The sequence below is a fragment of the Salmo salar genome, chromosome 24 (assembly GCF_965601325.2).
Source record: "Salmo salar chromosome 24, fSalSal1, whole genome shotgun sequence".
Classification (NCBI taxonomy): Eukaryota; Metazoa; Chordata; class Actinopteri; order Salmoniformes; family Salmonidae; genus Salmo; species Salmo salar.
The window spans coordinates 35,414,123-35,434,716 of record NC_138314.1 but is presented as its reverse complement, the minus strand read 5'-3'; the positions used below and the strand labels follow the sequence as shown (position 1 = coordinate 35,434,716).

Here is a 20,594-nt window from a genome sequence, read left to right as displayed (position 1 = left end):
AGTGGGATGCACTGTTGAGCGCTATGTCCCGAGGGGTTATTGCTGATTGTTCAGAGATTGTGACAGTCAAATGGCGTCCCTTGACAAGGCAAGCACAAGATGTACAGTACCAGTGAAAAGTTTGGACACACCTACTCATTCCATGGCTTTCTTTATTTACAATGTAGAATAATAGAGAATACATCAAAACTATGAAATAACACATGGAATCATGTAGTAACCAACAAAGTGCTTAACAAATCAAAATATATGTTATATTTGAGATTCTTTAAAGTAGCCACACTTTTGACATTCTCTCAACCAGCTTCATGAGGTAGTCACCTGGAATGCATTTCAATTAACAGGTGTGCCTTGCTAAAAGTTAATTTGTGGAATTTCTTCCTTCTTAATGCGTTTGAGCCAATCAGTTGTGTACCACCCTTTTACAAAAGATAGCCCTTATAAGTCCATAGTATGGCAAGAACAGCTCAAATAAGCAAAGATAAACTACAGTCCATCATACGTTAAGACTTGAAGGTCAGTCAATCCAGAAAATGTCAAGAACTTTGAAAGTTTCTTCAAGAGCAGTCGCAAAACCCATCAAGCGCTATGATGAAACTGGCTCTCATGAGGACCTCCACAGGAAAAGAAGACCTAGAGTTACATCTGCTGCAGAGGATAAGTTCATTAGAGTTACCAGCCTCAGAAATTGCAGCCCAAATCAAAATAAATATATTTTGATTTAACACTTTTTTTGGTTACTACATGATTCCATATGTTATTTCATAGTTTTGATGTTGTCACTATTATTATACAATGTAGAAAATAGTAAAAATAAAGAAAAACCCTTGAATGGGTAGGTGTGTCCAACCTTTTGACTGGTACTGTATGGTGGCAGAAGTGCAGTATAATCATAAGGAGACTTATACTTGGAATATGGAGGAGGAATGGAGGGAAAAAGATTGGCAGTGGAGGTCTAAGAGAGAGAGAGAGAGAGGGAGGAAGAAGGTGAGCATCAGTTGGTTAAAAATGGCAGGAAAAAGGGAGATGATTTGTTAAAGGAGAATGGTAGAAAGCAGAGTGAGCTGAAGACCGTAGGAGAAATTGAAGTGAATGAGGGCGAAGTATTGGAGGTGGTAGGTGTGGTGAAGTTCTCGGAGCCCAAGGGTTGCATCGAGTGTCAGGATAAAGATTAGTCTGTGACAGTAGGAGTGAAGTTTTTGGAAAAAAATGGAAAAATTGACCCTTTGCCTTTTGTTGATCCAGTTGTGGTTTCAGGGTGGGTGAAAACAGAGTTGGGTGCTGTGGAATCGGTGAGGGTAACCAGAAGTGGTCTTGTGATAATTGTTTGTTTCTAATGGTCAGAGGGACCAGGCGCTCTGTGTTAAACAAATGGGGTCGAGATGTGAATTGTTTTGCGGCATTGAAAGCAGTGATTACTCGGGGAGCGGTAAATGTGAAAGCTGACCAACTGAAAGGGAAGATTCCCTGTGTTTGTGATGCTCGTCGTTTGGTGCAACACAGACAGGGTGGTGTGAGTGGAGAAACAGAGTCATTGTCTGTTCTTTTGAGTTTTGATTTTGAGTCTTTTCCCGACAAAGTGGTGTTAGGATATAGAATTTATCCTGTACGAGCTTTTGTGCCAAATACATTAAGATGTTACAGGTGTCAAGCTTATGGGCATGTGGCAGCAGTGTGTAGGGGGTGGTTCCTGTGTATGAGAAGTGTGCAGAAGGGCACGAGACAAAGGAACGTGTATAATTGGGGAAAGTAGTGGTATGTGTTAAATGGAGGGGTGCCCATGGGGCTGGGGATCAGAAATGTCTCGTGCGAGAGAGGTTTGAGGTTTCCAGGGTTAGAGTAGTGCAGACGTTGTCATATGCTGAGGCAGTGAAGAAAGTAGAGGAAGATGGGTCAAGGGGGAGGGATCCTGAGAGGAGTGGTGTGAGTAGTAGATCTGTACCAGTACAGAGGGATAGGCCAACAAGTGATATATATTTCAGTAAGATTGGATTTTTAGCATTTATAGCAATGGTTATCAACTGTACTGCAAGGATGGAACATAAATCGCAGAAAATTTAGGTTGTGGTGGCAGATGCAGAGAAGTATTTGGGTGTGTGAGACTTGACATCAGAAGAGTTACAGGGTGTGTTAAGTGGTGATGTCCTATCCTTTCAGGTTGTTGGCATGAGGTAGGCCTAAATAGGTTTAAATAGTGGAGTAGGGTGGTGTTTTTGTATGTGTGTGTGTAATGTATGTATGTATGTATGTATGTACAGTGCCTTGCGAAAGTATTCGGCCCCTTGAACTTTTCGACCTTTTGCCACATTTCAGGCGACTTACAGCTGTAATCGCAGCAAAAGTTGGCGCTACAAAGTATTAACTTAAGGGGGCTGAATAATTTTGCACGGCCAATTTTTCAGTTTTTTATTTGTTAAAAAAGTTTGAAATATCCAATAAATTTCGTTCCACTTCATGATTGTGTCCCACTTGTTGTTGATTCTTCACAAAAAATTACAGTTTTATATCTTTATGTTTGAAGCCTGAAATGTGGCAAAAGGTCGAAAAGTTCAAGGGGGGCGAATACTTTCGCAAGGCACTGTATGTATGTATGTATGTATGTATGTATGTGGGTGTAGTGTTAGACGATAGGGTATTGTTTTATTAACAACAAATCAATAAAGAAAGTACATGGGGGAACACGTGTGTGTATATCTATATCTATATATGAACAACTGGGCTAGGGGGTACAATATCACATTACACAAGGACCTTAAGGGGCATACATAGAATTATAACAGCTTTTTTTTTTTTAGTATTTAATTGTCTAAAAAATATAGTTCAATTTATTTTTGAATCGTAAGAAAATGTGGTGTTTTGTAAATTTACATTTGGGAATATGAAATTTGGCCAAAAGAATAATGAAATGAATGACATAAAATAGTTTAAACTTATTTTTATTGTAGGTAAAGAATCCAATCAGTATGTCTCTCCACAATAGTGTAAGATCTTCATAAATGTATTAAATTATAAATCTACTGATGTCTTGCCACAGTTTCCTTACATTAATACAATGCCAAAAAAGATGCAACACCGTTTCTGGGTGGTCATTACAAAAGGTAAAAACATTTAAACTTCATATAGTGGTTGGCAGGATAATATTTATGAATAATTTTAAAAGGAAACTTCCTTAATTTTCTTAACAAATAGGTATGTGTGTGGCAACATCCAAACATTTTTCCAACAGGTATTATCAATAAAACCGTTCCAATAAGGCAATGACATAAGGAATAGATACAACATCCTGCTGAAACAAGGTTCGTATCGCTTTGTTGTTGAATGGACCGAAAGAGAAACAAATCTTTCCTACTGATGAGTCAACGGGGTTAATGGAAGGTAGGTTCTGAGGGTCAGGTCTTGACACGTTCCTGAATAATAAAGAAATACCTGAGGGAATGGCATCTAAAACAATTGCAACATCTTTAGGTGTTACAGGGATCTTGTAAAGTGATACGAATTCCTTATAACAAAGTAAAAAACCCTCTGCATTTACAAGTTGGCTCACCAATAGGATATTATTTCGGAACCAATATTCTAAAAACAAAGAAGTATTTGTATACAATATATCCCGATTATTCCATATATATGTGTTGAAAAATTATGCTTATAAATGAAGGTCCATGACAAGAAAACCTGCCGATGAAAAGCAGAATTTCACTGGAATTTTGTCAATATTATAATTTCAAACCAACATGAAGTTAAGGCCACCCAAACTAGAGAAGACATGAGGCTTTTTGGAAGTACATACTGACCGTAACGGTAGTAATGACGATAGTTGATCAGCGTAACTCCAGTATTATGCTTGAAAAGCTGGTGAATGGCTTCTTCCCTGTTTTAAAGAGAATCGCCATATTCAACATCTCACTGTAATATTCTGGTTCATACCACGCCCATCGTTTAGACTACATGGTGAAAGAGACTCGCTCACTTCCTTCATAACTGTTGAACATTTTAGATTCTTTACTATCTCTCGCTCTCCTTGAGATGTTGGCTACCATAAAGAACATTTCCGTAACCTACGACGGTGTAGGCAAAACCTTTAGCAGCGGCGACTTCATTTCGGGGCGAATAACGTTGGAATTAGGAAAAGATTGCAAAATAGATTGTCTTTCCATAAAAGCGAAGGGAAAGTCAGAGGTCCGTTGGACAGAACATCATAATCAGACAACTGTAACTTACCATTCCAAGGACAAGATGTTCAGCATTGAACAATTTATCATTCGAGAACAAAAAGGCCAAGGTAAGGCATCAAGCACAGCTTCTAGAGTTTTATATGGGACATTTGTTTACGAAGTAACGTTTTGCCTACTGTAGTGCAGTGGTAGCGTCGTTAGATCATTAGATAGATAGATAGATAGATAATGGTCGAAGGACGCTACTACTGCACTACAAGGGGCATAACGTTGCTTCGTGAGTGTATATATTGACTGGTACTTATATATATTGTCAGTATATACATATATATATATACTGCTCAAAAAATAAAGGGAACACTTAAACAACACAATGTAACTCCAAGTCAATCACACTTCTGTGAAATCAAACTGTCCACTGCCTATAATTTCCACCTGTTGTCTATTCCATTTGCACAACAGCATGTGACATTTATTGTCAATCAGTGTTGTTTCCTAAGTGGACAGTTTGATTTCACAGAAGTGTGATTGACTTGGAGTTACATTGTGTTGTTTAAGTGTTCCCTTTATTTTTTTGAGCAGTATATATATATATTAGTACCAGTCAAGTTTGGACACATTCATTCCAGGGTTTTTCTTTATTTTTTACTACTTTCTACATTGTAGAATAATAGTGAAGACATCAAAACTATGAAATAACACATGGAATCATGTAGTAACCAAAAAAGTGTTAAACAATTTATTTTATATTCTTCAAAATAGCCACCTTTTGTCTTGATGACAGATTTGCACACTCTTGGCATTCGCTCAACCAGCTTCATGAGGTAGTGTTTTTTTTTTTTTACATTTGATTTATTTAACCTTTATTTAACTAGGCAAGTAAGTTAAGAACAAATTCCTATTTACAATGACAGCCTACCAAAAGGCAAAATGACTTAGGGGTGGGGCCCTAAAAAAATATTACAACATTAGGTAAATATTTTTCAATATTACAGTTTTTCTCAATCGCTTTGTCTCATTTTTTGAAAGACTTAACATTCTCTAAAATGTAAGTTACATTTTCACAACTGTTTTATGGGACATCACAAATCTATTGCATGTCTGCAAAATGTAGTAACTCACCCAAAACATTTAATTCATGCTTCTAAACCTAGTTAATGTCATCGTGTGAGCCGTACTGGTCAAAATGTTTAGATGTTTTTTCACCATGGCAGTCAACCCTGGAAATGTTTTTTTTATACAAATTTCAGTTTGTTCTACTTTTTTGTTGACACTGACTGCTTACTGTACTATACAAGAATGTCAGTTTTGTCTAGCTGAATGCTATTGTGTATCACACTGAGCTTTTTAGATACCGATTTCCACAGTAGATAAAAGTTTACTGGGAAAAGTCAATACTGTAGTACACAGAAAAAGGATATGCACATTTGTATGTATACATATATATATATTTTTTAGCAATATGTTATATGTAAACAGAAAATTCACATTTGCATGTCCATTTTTACATATTTCTTACATGTAAAGTCATATGTAGTGAACAGAGAATTTGCCACAAAATGACATCCATGCAACAAAAAAAACTGCAGCAATGAAAAAAAAACTGTGGTAGTTCTGTAAAAAACGAATTGTTCTTCCTCACAGTACGTACTGTAAGTTCCCATTTTCTTGGTGGACATCCTGTCGCTCTTTTTGGTCTGGCCAGAGATTTTCGTCAACATCACATCTGATGTTTTCCCTTGCGATACACCGGGGGGGAAATCTCCTTGCGTGGTGCAACCATCCCCTGTAATGATCGCCTGTGACGTCCTCACAAGCTGCATTCATGGCATCTAACAGAGACATCTGATCTTGTGCCTGATAGTCATATACTTTCCACCTCAATGCTGAACAAATCCTCTTCTATCGGATTCAGGAATGGGGAGGATGGTGGAAGGAACTCCATTCTTATCCTTTCATGCCCAGCAAACCATTCCCTGACAATGTTGGTTTGGTGGAAGCTGACATTATCCCACACAATTACATAATTTGGCAAATCTGGTCTAACTAAACTTCTTTGGTGTTCTGGTATTAGGTCTCTGTAAAGTGTATTTAGGAATGCCAGGAGAAGTTGCGTGTTATAGGGCCCAATGTGTAGAATATGTGTGCTCACACAATTCTCAGAAATGGCATCATACATTGTAATATTGCCCCCACATTGGCCTAGGGTACCAATTGTGGCTCTGTGTCCAATGAGATTGCGGCCACGTCTCCTGCCTTTGGCCAGATTGAGCCCAGCCTCGTCCACAAAAACAAGAATGTGGGTAATTTCATGTCCTTCCAGCTCCATTATTCTCTATATAGTAACACAGAAACAAAATATAAAGTTAGTTTTACATAGCCTATTCTACAATCAGACAGTTTAGTAAAGTAGAAATGTTTTCTGTTCTTATGGGCATCTACAACTTCAATAAGTATATACAGGCATCATTGAAGTACAGAAACTCCCTGTACAATATAACATGTGCACACCAATGGTTTACCTGGATATACTGGTACCGCAGCTCCTTCACTCTGTCACTATTCCTCTCAAATGGCACCTTGTAGAGTTGTTTCATAGTCATTAGATTTTTTTTTCAAAACTCTGTCTATAGTGGAAATGCTGAGTGAATTGATATTTGTGATGATATTGTTGTCATTTATGATTGCACTTTGGATCTCTCTTAGCCTGATCATTTATGATTGCACTTTGGATCTCTCTTAGCCTGATCATTTATGATTGCACTTTGGATCTCTCTTAGCCTGATGGAATTGTTGGCTTTGACCATGTTGCAAATTTCTTGTTCTTGCTAATGGCTGATACTGCTGCTCTGCCACCAGCATGAGGTTGTTGTGCAGTCCTATATATGACATGTAGAATTCACAAATAGATCATGTTACAGATAGTATATTGTATTCAAATTGTGCTGTATTACTTTATATTCCTCATACATATCTTACGGTACATTGTGATTTTCAGACTTGCATTTACCTTTACAATAGTTGCTATATTGTTGTGAATGAAATGCTGTAACAAAAGTAAAGAACGAGTACATATTTACCTGTTTTAACTACGGAATGTTTGCACAATTGATGACACTGTGGTCCTGTTTACAATAGGCTGTACTCTCCAGCCAGCCTCTTCCATTGTAAGACCATGGTTTATGACATGGTCCACAATTGTGGCTCTGATTTCATCGGGGACTCTTATTCTTTGCCTTCTTCCTCTATTATGTCTTCCCCTAACACCACCACCACCACCACGCATTCTTACACATCTTCTTATTTCTCTTCCACAAGCATTTTGTTGCTGTTGAGGGTATCAGTCTTGCATCAAATAGTGAATTCCACTGTATGCAGAATGTTGCATGCATGTCTGCACAGTGTTATGTTTTCAAAGCTTACTGTCAGTAAATATAGTACAGTAAATATTGGACTACAAGAGTTGCAAGCCTGCAGAGGTAGAGTTATTTGATTGTGGACTACAGGAAAAGGAGGACCGAGCACGCCCCATTCTCATCGACGGGGCTGTAGTGGAGCAGGTTGAGAGCTTCAAGTTCCTTGGTGTCCACATCTCCAACAAACTAGAATGGTCCAAACACACCAAGACAATCGTGAAGAGGGCACGACAAAGCCTATTCCTCAGGAAACTAAAAAGATTTGGCATGGGTCCTCAGATCCTCAAAAGGTTCTACAGCTGCAACATCGAGAGCATCCTGACTGGTTGCATCACTGCCTGGTACGGCAACTGCTCAGCCTTCGACCACAAGGCCAGAGGGTAGTGCGTACAGCCCAGTATACTCCAGCCACCCCAGTGGCAAGCGGTACCGGAGCACCAAGTCTAGGACCAAAAGTCTTCTCAACAACCTTTACCCCCAACCTATAAGATTCCTGAACAGCTAATCAAATGCCTACCCGGACTATGCATTGTGTGTCCCCCCCCCCCTCCCTCCCCCACCTGTACATAGACTCGCTACTGTTATTTTAAACTTTTTTTTATTTGAATTCTTTACTTATCTATTGTTTACCTAATACCTTTTTTTTTTTTTACTTAACTGCACTGTTGGTTAAGGGCTTGTAAGTAATTATCTCACTGTAAGGTCTACACCTGTTTTCCGTGCACATGACAAATAAACTTTGATTTGATTCAGAACAAGGTTAATGGCAGAGAGCATGTTGGACACGAAGAAAGCTTTGTTGTAGAGCGTTTAACACACAATCCAGGAAGGGACCAGCTGAGTGTAAGACTATCATCTGCATATAAACTCAGGAAAAAAAAGAAACGTCATCTCTCTGTCAACTGCGTTTATTTTCAGCAAACTTAACATGTGTAAATATTTGTATGAACATAACAAGATTCAACAACAGACATAAACTGAACAAGTTCCACAGACATGTGACTAACAGAAATGGAATAATGTGTCCCTGAACAAAGGGGGGTCAAAATCAAAAGTAACAGTCAGTATCTGGTGTGGCCACCAGCTGCATTAACCTCTCTGGGCTAGGGGGGACGAATTCGTCCCACCTACGCAACAGCCAGTCTAATCCAGTGGCGCGATTTTCAAATACCTTAGAAATGCTATTACTTCAATTTCTCAAACATATGACTATTTTACAGCTATTTAAAGACAAGACTCGCGTTAACCTGTTAGGGCTAGGGGGCAGTATTGACACGGCTGGATAAAAAACGTACCCGATTTAATCTGGTTACTACTCCTGCCCAGTAACTAGAATATGCATATCATTATTGGCTTTGGATAGAAAACACCCTAAAGTTTCTAAAACTGTTTGAATGGTGTCTGTGAGTATAACAGAACTCCTATGGCAGGCCAAAACCTGAGAAGATTTCAAGCAGGAAGTGGCCTGTCTGAGAAGTAGTGTTTCATCTTGGCTCTTTTTATTGAAGACTCAGGATCTGTGCAATAACGTGACACTTCCTACATCTTCCATAGGGTCTCAGAGCCCGGGAAAAAGTTGAATGAAATCGAGGCAGGCTCTGGCTGAAACACTTTATCGCTTTTGGCAAGTGGCCACTCAGAGTACTATGGGCTTAGGCGCGTGCCCACTTCGACCGAATGCTTTCTTTTCCTTTGTGTGTTTATCTAAACGCAGATTCCCGGTCGGAATATTATCGCTTTTTTATGAGGAAAATGGCATAAAAATTGATTTTAAACAGCGGTTGACATGCTTCGAAGTACGGTAATGGAATATTTAGAATTTTTTTGTCACGAATTGCGCCATGCTCGTCACCCTTATTTAGCCTTTAGGATAGTGTCTAGAACGCACAAACAAAACGCCGCTGTTTGGATATAACGATGGATTATTTTGGACCAAACCAACATTTGTTATTGAAGTAGAAGTCCTGGGAGTGCATTCTGACGAAGACAACAAAGGTAATAACATTTTTCTTATAGTAAATCTGACTTTGATGAGTGCTAAACCTGCTGGGTGTCTAAATAGCTAGCCCTGTGATGCCGGGCTATCTACTGAGAATATTGCAAAATGTGCTTTCACCGAAAAGCTATTTTAAAATCGGACATATCGAGTGCATAGAGGAGTTCTGTATCTATAATTCTTAAAATAATTGTTATGCTTTTTGTGAACGTTTATCGTGAGTAATTTAGTAAATTCACCGGCAGTGTTCGGTGGGAATGCTAGTCACATGCTAGTCACATGCTAATGTAAAAGCTGGTTTTTGATATAAATATGAACATGATTGAACAAAACATGCATGTATTGTATAACATAATGTCCTAGGGTTGTCATCTGATGAAGATCATCAAAGGTTAGTGCTACATTTAGCTGTGGTTTGGGTTTATGTGACATTATATGCTAGCTTGAAAAATGGGTGTCTGATTATTTCTGGCTGGGTATTGCTGACATAATCTAATGTTTTGCTTTCATTGTAAAGCCTTTTTGAAATCGGATGTGGTAGAGCTGGGCGGTGGTAGGGAGTTTATGATCAATTTGTTGTTCTTAATGGTTAATATGGTTCTAAATTATATTTTTTGCTCTTAGTAATGTGCCGTTTGCTCATTTATTTGTTCATTAAGGCAATGTGGTCTCGTCTACTGTTACATGGATCTCATTACCGAAATGCATCTTGATAAAATATTCCTAGAATAATATTACAGAATTCAAAATATCTACTCTTTATATTTGTGTTCTTTTAAAATAATAATTTAAAACATAAATAATAACTAAAAAAAACATCCCGGTTTTGAACATGCCACCCGTTACGGTAATTAGATAACTGATTAAAATTGAAATATACTTAATCATATTCTCATTTTTTATATGAAATATTGTAATAATTCTCCTTTATCGAAGGTATTTGTAGATTTTTTTTGTACATTTTCACCTTTCTATGTTTTTTTTCTAACTTTACAAGTGTTACGGTAATGAGATTTCTTTGTCCATGGTCTTGAAAAATGTGTTAAAAGTCATTGAATCTTAACAATTTAAGATGATTAATTTAACACAGACAATAATTTGAGATGGTATCTTATTCATTACAAAATAAAATGTTTGTCTTTTCAAAAATGTACCAAGAGTAATTCCAAGTTCCTGAGAATCACCCATACACACTCACTGTGGCAACTTTATCAAATACCTAGAAAAAGGTCCATATTTTAGGACAGATTTTCTTTACTCTTGTAACATAAACGTGACTTGTTCTTTTTCAGATTGTAATGTCGTAGCTCCTGGAACTCACGTTTACCCATTCACAATTCAGATCCCTCAGCAGTAAGTGCCCTGCAAACACACCTGGTGGGCTAATATTTACATCGCTTAGACACTCGATCATGAAGCACGATCAAATAATTAGAGTAGTTAGCTATCCTGTTAACATCAGCAAGGTAATCCTGAGTTGTTTTCAGAATGTTTACAATGGTTAAATTTCTAAGTACTTGTGCTTTGTGATTGATTGTGTCTTACATGCTGACCACACCACTCGCATCGCGTGCGATTCAATCATTGCACCCACACTGCTCGTGCGCATCAGCGAGCGTCTGCGGCGCCAGGCGCTAAAATCGAAATGAGTTCTGTTTGTAACACTCAACATGCTGCAAGTCTGGCCTCTCCCATCTCCTCATTGTTTTTTAGGAGCATATACCCATTAGAATATGTGGACAACTACAAATAGATTGGTTAGACTGTAAACTCTCCTTCCAGACTCACATCAAACATCTCCAATCCAAAGTTAAATCTAGAATTGGCTTCCTATTTCGCAACAAAGCATCTTTCACTCATGCTGCCAAACATACCCTCGTAAAACTGACCATCCTACCAATCCTTGACTTGGGCGATGTCATTTACAAAATAGCCACAAATACCCTACTCAGTAAATTGGATGCAGTCTATCACAGTGCCATCTGTTTTGTCACCAAAGCCCCATATACTACCCACCACTGCGACCTATACACTCTCGTTGGCTGGCCCTCGCTTCATACTCGTCGCCAATCCCACTGGCTTCAGGTCATCTATAAGACCCTGCTAGGTAAAGTTCCCCTTATCTCAGCTCGCTGGTCACCATAGCAGCACCCACCTGTAGCACGCACTCCAGCAGGTATATCTTTCTGGTCACCCCCAAAGCCAATTCCTCCTTCAGCCGCCTCTCCTTCCAGTTCTCTGCTGCCAATGACTGGAACGAACTACAAAACTCTCTAAAACTGGAAACACTTATCTCCCTCAGTAGCTTTAAGCACCAGCTATCAGAGCAGCTCACAGATTACTGCACATGTACATAGCCCATCTCTTCCCCTACTATATTTATTTATTTATTTATTTATTTATTTTGCTCCTTTGCACCCCATTATTTCTATTTCTACTTTGCACTTTCTTCCACTGCAAATCTACCATTCCAGTGTTTTACTTGCTATATTGTATTTACTTCGCCACCATGGCCTTTTTTTGCCTTTACCTCCCATATCTCACCTCATTTGCTCACTTTGTATATAGACTTATTTTTCTACTATATTATTGACTGTATGTTTGTTATACTCCATGTGTAACTCTGTGTTGTTGTATGTGTCGAACTGCTTGCTTTATCTTGGCCAGGTCGCAATTGTAAATGAGAACTTGTTCTCAACTTGCCTACCTGGTTAAATAAAGGTGTAATACATAAATAAATACCCACGTGGGTGATTGAAAGATGATCCGTTGGTTGTAGTATTGCACCGTAAAGTTGGTTGCCAACCGTCACATTAAGTTCAAAGAAGAAAAAGAAGCGTGAAGGAAGGAGGAGAGATGAGAAACAAATTTGTTTCACCGTTTTATCTGTGGATTGTCAGAGTAGTAGACTTTGCATTTCAGGTAAAATAACAACCCAATGTTTATTTCCCAGGACAAATTAGCTAGCAACAGCAAGCTAGCTAGCTAGCTATATTGCCATAAATGTTTAATAGTTTTTGACCTGTCCCCAAATTAATATAATTGGTTCCGAGTTTGTTTTGATATTTCAACCTGCGTGTCCTCATCGCTTCTGGTCTGGGTGAACAAAATCAACGTGCGCGTCCGGTTTGGTCAGCATGTTAGCATACTTCTATGATACACTGAATGAGAAGAAATGAATGATTTAGTCTACGTTTACACAGGCAGCCCAATTAGGATCTTTTGCCCAATTTATTGGCAAAATATATGATCTGATTGGTTAAAAGACCAATTAGTGAAAAAAGATCAGAAATGAGCTGCCTGTGTAAACACAGCCATATGAAGTCAATAATATAATCAATAGATTGCAGATAGTACATGCATAAAGGAAATGCCAACGTGTCTTAATGAAGTTGGGTCACCATGAGCCGCCAGAACAGTTTCAATGCGCCATTGGCATAGATTATGTTTCTGTAACTGTGATGTGGAACCATTCTTCCACGAGAAATTCCATAACTTGGTGCTTTGTTAATGGTGGTGGAAAACACTGTCTCAGGCGCCGCTCCAGAATCTCTCATAAGAGTTCAATTGGGTTGAGATCTGGTGACTGACACATACTTTAAACCCCCTATGCTCCTTTGAGACCCCTCTTTTAAAGTTACTGAGACCAAAATAATGGGCAACTGGGCATTTTTATGCATGACCCTAAGCATGATGGGATGTTAATTGCTTAATTAACTTAGGCACCGCATTCAGGAACCACATTCAATATTTTTTGTATCCCTCATTTACACGTGTGTTTCCTTTTATTTTGGCAGTTACCTGTAAATAGCCTAATTACATATAGTGTAATCCTAGTCTAGGGCTGAAATGAACGCTCAATGGAGATTCTCCAATTAATAAGCTTATTTTGTGTCCTGGAAACTGGCCCATAATGTCTTTGTCTTGATGTATATGTAACTAAAGAGCTAATGTAGCCTAGTTACAGGTCTAGCACCATATACCAATCGGAGACATTAGTTGCCATTTTCCAATTATGACAGTTCACTTGTTTATTTATGGCCCTAATCTGTAGTTACCAAATGGCTTCTAGATACTACACCATAAAATATCAACTTTATGTAGAATGTTGACTATGATCTCTCACCATTCTTAGTCTCTGTTTTGTAATTTATAAAAATAAAATAATACTGATATTCCTTGTTCATAGAGCAATGCCGTCATCCTTCAAAGGCGCCTGGGGGAAAATCCTGTATACGTTAGAGGCCAAGTTGAGCAGATCAATGAGGATATCCAGCAAAGCCAGGGCTGAGTTCCCCTTTGTCTCCAAGGCAGACCTGGGCAGCATCCCTGAGCTGATGGTATGGAAACAAACACACACACACGCTCCCTGTTGACACAATGAGGACTACTGTGTGAGCCTATCCCGATACTAATGTAGAACTGCCAATGCTGTTCTTAAATGTTTTATCCTCCTGATTGTGGTTGTATAGTGATAGTGTTGTTTGTAGCACAAGTGTCTTTGTTCCTTTTCAGATACCTCAGCATGGAACCAAGGATAAAAAGATGAAGTTATTCACCTCAGGAAAAGTGGGAATGGACATTCACATAGAGAGAATGGGCTACTACTTAGGTAAGAAAACCAACAGGACTAATGAGAGCTAGGGACATAGTAATGCACCTCTGGTATATAGCCTTTCATACCATACCAATGCAGTTCAATGCATGATTAATATGGGGGTAGTCTCTATGGGGGTACCACAGGGTTCAATTCTCGGGCCGATTCTTTTCTCTGTATATATCAATGATGTCGCTCTTGCTGCGGGAGCTTCTCTGATCCACCGCTACGCAGACGATACCATTCTGTATACATCTGGCCCTTCTTTGGACACTGTGTTAACTAACCTCCAAACGAAATGCATGCCTTTCAACCGTTCGCTGCCCGCACCCGCCCACCCGACTAGCATCACTACTCTGGACGGCTCTGACTTAGAATATGTGGACAACTACAAATACCTAGGTGTCTGGCTAGACTGTAAACTCTCCTTCCAGACTCATATTAAACATCTCCAATCCAAAATTAAATCTAGAATCGGCTTTCTATTTCGCAACAAAGCCTCCTTCACTCACGCCGCCAAACATACCCTCGTAAAACTGACTATCCTACCAATCCTCGACTTCGGCGATGTCATTTTCAAAATAGCTTCCAATACTCTACTCAGCAAACTGGATGCAGTCTATCACAGTGCCATCCGTTTTGTCACCAAAGCCCCTTATACGACCCACCACTGCGACCTGTATGCTCGAGTCGGCTGGCCCTCGCTACATATTTGTCGTCAGACCCACTGGCTCCAGGTCTGGGAAGTCTATGCTAGGTAAAGCTCCACCTTATCTCAGCTCACTGGTCAACGGTAACAACACCCAACCGTAGCACGCGCTCGCACAGATATATCTCACTGGTCATCCCCAAAGCCTTTAGCCGCCTTTCCTTCCAGTTCTCTGCTGCCAATGACTGGAACGAATTGCAAAAATCGCTGAAGCTGGGGACTTATTTCCCTCACTAACTATACAACATCAGCTATCTGAGCAGCCAACCGAACGCTGCAGCTGTACATATTCCATCTGTAAATAGCCCACCCAATCTACCTACCTCATGCCCATACTGTTTTAATTTACTTTTCTGCTCTTTTGCACACAAGTATTTCTACTTGCACATCATCATCATCTGCTCATCTATCACTCCAGTGTTAATTTGCTAAATTGTAATTACTTCGCTACTACGGCCTATTTATTGCCTTACCTCCTCACGCCATTTGCACACACTGTATATAGACTTTTTTCTATTGTGTTATTGACTGTACGCTTGTTTATTCCATGTGTAACACTGTGTTGTTGTTTGTAAAATAAGAATTTGTTCTTAACTGACTTGCCTAGTTACATTTTTTTTAAACGCTGTCAGTTCCACTCTGAGTAATTAATAAATACAAGTTTTATTCATACATGTCGGAATGAGAAAAAAGCACAAGTTGAGGTTTCATGCAAATCATGCACAGACATGGTAGATTTGCTCAAGTGTTTGAATTCTGATCATTTATCTCATATTAGGGTTTGACCTTAGCACTGAGTATCATGAATCCAGAACAACATTGCTACCATAAATATACCCCCCCTCCCTTTGCAGGTGAAGACCTAAAGGTTGTGGCGTCCATTGAGAATAGCTCCTCTCGTGAGATCAAGCCCAAGTATACCCTGTACCAGAAGGACAGCTTCTTTGCGAGGGGAAAGAGGAGGGTGTCCACTAAAGACATCCTGAAAGAGCTGGGAGAGCCCATCCCACCATCTGGGAAACTGAAAGTCACTAAAGTCCTTAAAATCCCACAGCACATTGTTCCATCCATCTTCACCTGCAGTAATATTAAATGCGAGTACAGGCTGAAGGTGTGTGTCTCTGTGTCTCTCTCTCTCTGTCTATCCGAAGCCACTACTACAATGTGCTTTGACCGTTTATTTACTAAGATACAGAAAAAAGACACAGGGCACATGTTCTGGGCTTACAACATGTTGTAGTGGGTTTCGTTGCTGCAACAGGAATGCTCTGGTGAAACACCTCCCTTTTATTTTGTCATTGTTTACCAAGGGAGTCATCAGACTTTTGAAATGATTAGAGACCCAGTTTTACAACTTCTGAAGTCATGTGGGTTGTTATCATTGATAATAATGTAGAGCAAAGACTAGAGGCTGGTTACTTTTTAACCACAAATGTTCTCTAAAAATAACTTCCAGTTGGGCAAACCATTTTCTTATTGAGTCCACGTTATACAATTGGTAAATCGTTATACTGTTTGACAAAGTGTCACTGATCAATTTATACAATTCATTTTTTCTAACTGAAATGTAAAAGGGTTTTTTAAAAACAGTTTGCACTTGAAATATGAGTTTGAATATACGTTAAATCCAATAATCAAGGGTAGCAGGTAGCCTACTGGTTAAGAGCGTTGGGCGTAAATGACTAAAATGTAAATGTAATCATTTACCTTTTAATTCTAGCTTGCATACTGTGCTTTGTCGTAGGCCTATAGCCTAACTATTGCATTTCCTTTGATTCCAATATCCTTGTTTACGTCATAGATCGTCCTGGATGTTCCCTACGCCAGAGACCCAGAAATCAAATTGCCACTGGTCATCCTCCCTGCAACTCAAATGCCTGGACTGCAGCCGCCACCTTACTCTGACCTTGGTTTTGACTCATTTGGGAACGCAAACCAACCCGGGTGGAACAGCACACCACAATTTCCGACAGCCCCGGGAGCCTATCCACCAACGGCCCCAGGAGCCTATCCACCAACGGCCCCAGGAGCCTATCCACCAACGGCCCCAGGAGCCTATCCCCCAACGGCCCCAGGAGTTTATCCACCAACGGCCCCAGGAGCCTATCCACCAATTGCCCCAGGAGCTTTTGCGCCTCCTCCAGCCTACGGAATGTACCCATCCCAGTCTGATTTTGGTGGTAAATCCTAGTGGGAGAAAAGATAAGAGGGTAAAATATAACAAATGTATGCATTGTATATGATAATGTGCAGTTTTCTATCTCTTTAGACGTCCATTTATACTTCCATACTTCTCTGTTGTTGATGTTTCTTGTCATTGACATGACAACGTGTGTAACTTCAATATCTTTGTGGAAATGCCTACTATGAATAATGAAATGGAACAAAGCTCTGCTTAAGTGTGCCTTGTATAAGTTGTCTAAATATGAATATTGCTGTTAAGAATGTAACAATGAATATTCTAATTTCATGGTGGTGCTGATAATCTAATATATATATATATATAATAATAATAGTAAAAATGGCCATTTCCAAATAAGTACAGGGAAATAAAAAGCAGGGACGTCCACGACGATAATAGGCCTCTGGTCCATTTTTTTTTACGATGAGATGCATAAAACCAGGAACACCTTATCAACTAAATACCAAACCATATGCATACACTTAGGTTGAAGTCATTAAAACTAGTTTTTCAAACACTCCAGAAATTTCGAATTAAAACCTCTTGAGGATACCGTAGGATAGGGGGCGCCACAGCGCATTTTGAAAAAAAATCGTTCCCATTTTCAACGGCCTACTAATCAAACTCAGAAGCTAGGGCATGCATATACTTATTATATATGGATAGAAAACACTCTAAAGTTTCTAAAACTGTTTGAATGGTGTCTGTGAGTATAACAGAACTCAAATGGCAGTCAAAACCCCGAGACCGATTGAAACAGGAAGTGGAATTCTGAATTGTGGACTCGACTTCTCATCTTTCCCTATAAATAACACCGTTAACCATGGTTCAGTGAGCACTTCCTATTGCTTCCACTAGATGTCGCCAGTCTTTTCACAGTGGTTTGAGCCTTATAGAGTCAAAACTCAGTGAATGAGACGAGTTGGAAATTGGTCACAGGGGATGGGCCATCACCATTATGACGCCGGCGGCCATGTCTGCCCCCACCTTTGGAAACGGTTTTAAAGCCAATGAAATCATCCCCCTCGAATCTTATTGGCTCTCTTGGTGTTACAGGCCCTGAAGATTAATGTTTTACAACGTTTGACATGTTTGAACGAACCTACATGCGGGAGAATCGCATTTTATCCGGAACTTCAGCCCTGCGCTTGGAGAGAGCCATAGGACGCGCTACCAACATCAGGCTAATGGAACGTGAAGTATGGACTTTTTGACCGAAAATACATCTGTTGTGGACCTGGGATGCTTTCTGATGAAGACAACTAAAGGTAGGCGATTATTGACAATATTATACAAGATGAGATGTGACATGCGATTGTTTCCAAGATGGCGCCGAGCTCTGTATATTAGCTCATTTTCTGAGTATCGCATCTCCTTTTATCGCAAAGTGTGATTACCCAGTAAAGTTAATTTAAAATCTGGTATGACAGGTGTTCTCAAGAGATATTCATCTATAAATGTTAGATTGACAATATAAATTTAAAAAATCGTTATAGGATAGTAATTTAGGGAAATGTAGCATTGTTTACCGGGACGCTTTTGAGGGGAAATTATTTAGTCAACCTCAGACAGAGATGTAAAATGCTGTTTTTATATATAAATATGACCTTTATTGAACAAAAGAATGCATGCATTGTATAACATGATGTCCTAGGGGTGCCATCTGATGAAGTTTGTAAAAGGTTAGTGCTGCATTTAGCTGTTTTTTGATTATATGTGATGCAAGTGGTTGGTCGGAAAATGGCTATGAAGCTGCTTTTTACGATGGACTCATCTAACATAATCTAATGATTTGCATTTTCTGTAAAACCTTTTTGAAATCGGACGACGTGGGTCGATTCAGGAGAGGTGTATCTATAAAAAAATATATATATATATTATTATTTTTTTTTTTTAATTATGATTTTTTTTTAATGCTAATTGGCGATATGATTTTTCGCTGGATTTTGATCCCGGTGACGGGATCAAACTATAGTTTTGGCAAGTCGGTTAGCACATCTACTTTGTACAAGTCATTTTTCCAACAATTGTTTACAGACATATTCTTTCAATTATAATTCACTGTATCACAAAACCAGTGGGTCAGAAGTTTACATACACTAAGTTGACTGTGCCTTTAAACAGCTTGGAAAATTCCAGAAAATGATGTCATGGCTTTAGAAGCTTCTGATAGGCTAATTGACATCATTTGAGTCAATTGGAGGTGTACCTGTGGATGTATTTCAAGACCTACCTTCAAACTCAGTGGCTCTTTGCTTGACATCATGGGAAATCAAAAGAAATCAGCCAAGACCTCAGAAAATTAACTGTAGACCTCCACAAGTCTGGTTCATCCTTGGGAGCAAATTCCAAACACCTGAAGGTACCACGTTCATCTGTACAAACAAATATTCAAAATATCTACTCTATATTTGTGTTCTTTTAAAATAATAATAATAATTTAAAACATTAATAATAATAAAAAAACATCCAGGTTATGAACATGTCACACGTTACGGTAATTAGATAACTGATTAAAATTGAAATATACTTAATCATATTCTCATCTTTTAATGAAATATTGTAATAATTCTCCTTTATCGAATGTATTTATTTATTTTTGTACATTTTCACCTTTCTATGTTTATTTTCTAACTTTACAAATGTTATGGTAATGAGATTTATTTGTGCATGGTGTGGCAGATTAATCAGAATTAGTTGGGTAACATAGATAATTAAGATGTTTTATTTGCATAATATGCTTATGTGAGATACTTGTCATATGTGAATGTATTGTTAAACCATGTGAAGGGATGGCGTGATTAATGGGGAACCAATTATTTGTCTCCACAATGTCTGTGCGCAAGTCACTCCCCTCAGTGAGCTTGTCCAGGAGTGGAGTCAAGAGGGGGTTTACTTGAGATTGGAGTATCTAGAGTTGTCAATTGATTTATGCCATTGGATGAGCTAATGGTTCTGTTCTATACCGTACCAGGGAGAGACGGTTCCAGTTTGGGGTAGGAGGACCAGATACTGGTCTATACAATGAACACTGTTGATACAGCAGTTGCTGTCTGCTATGTTTTATAGATATCTTTCATACAAAACTTAACCTTTGTGAACTGTTCCTAAGATCTGTTGTTCGTCATGTACGTTGAGAGGGGTGGATCTTGGGTATAAAAGATCTTTGTACTTTTGTGTAATCACTTTTCAATGGTTCACTAGAGATAGCGCATCATTGAAGGTCAAGTGCTTTTGCAAAAGCATCTTAATTATTAAATATGTAGTTTTAAGTATAACTGACTGGTGTGTGAAGTTTAACTCTCCTCATTTGGTAATGCAGAAATTAGCCACCACAATGGTCTTGGAAAATGTGTAAAAAGTAATTGAATCTTAACAATTTGAGATTATTAATTTAACACAGACAATAATTTGAGATGGTATCTTATCCATTACAAAATTAAATGTTTGTCTTTTCAAAAATGTACCAAGAGTAATTCCAAGTTCCTGAGAATCACCCATACACACACACACACACACTCA

General features: G+C 38.8%; 1 protein-coding gene across 1 annotated transcript; it reads left to right on the top strand.

Moving 5' to 3' along the window:
• The first annotated feature begins 3,352 nt into the window (after window positions 1-3,352).
• LOC106585757 (arrestin domain-containing protein 3) lies at window positions 3,353-20,538 on the top strand. Its single transcript, XM_014172337.3, has 6 exons — window positions 3,353-3,375; window positions 10,877-10,937; window positions 13,774-13,924; window positions 14,100-14,196; window positions 15,745-16,001; window positions 16,692-20,538. The coding sequence occupies exons 1-6, from the start codon at window positions 3,369-3,371 to the stop codon at window positions 17,079-17,081; spliced, it is 963 nt and encodes a 320-aa protein (XP_014027812.1). The 5' UTR covers window positions 3,353-3,368; the 3' UTR covers window positions 17,082-20,538.
• Window positions 20,539-20,594: the final 56 nt, after the last annotated feature.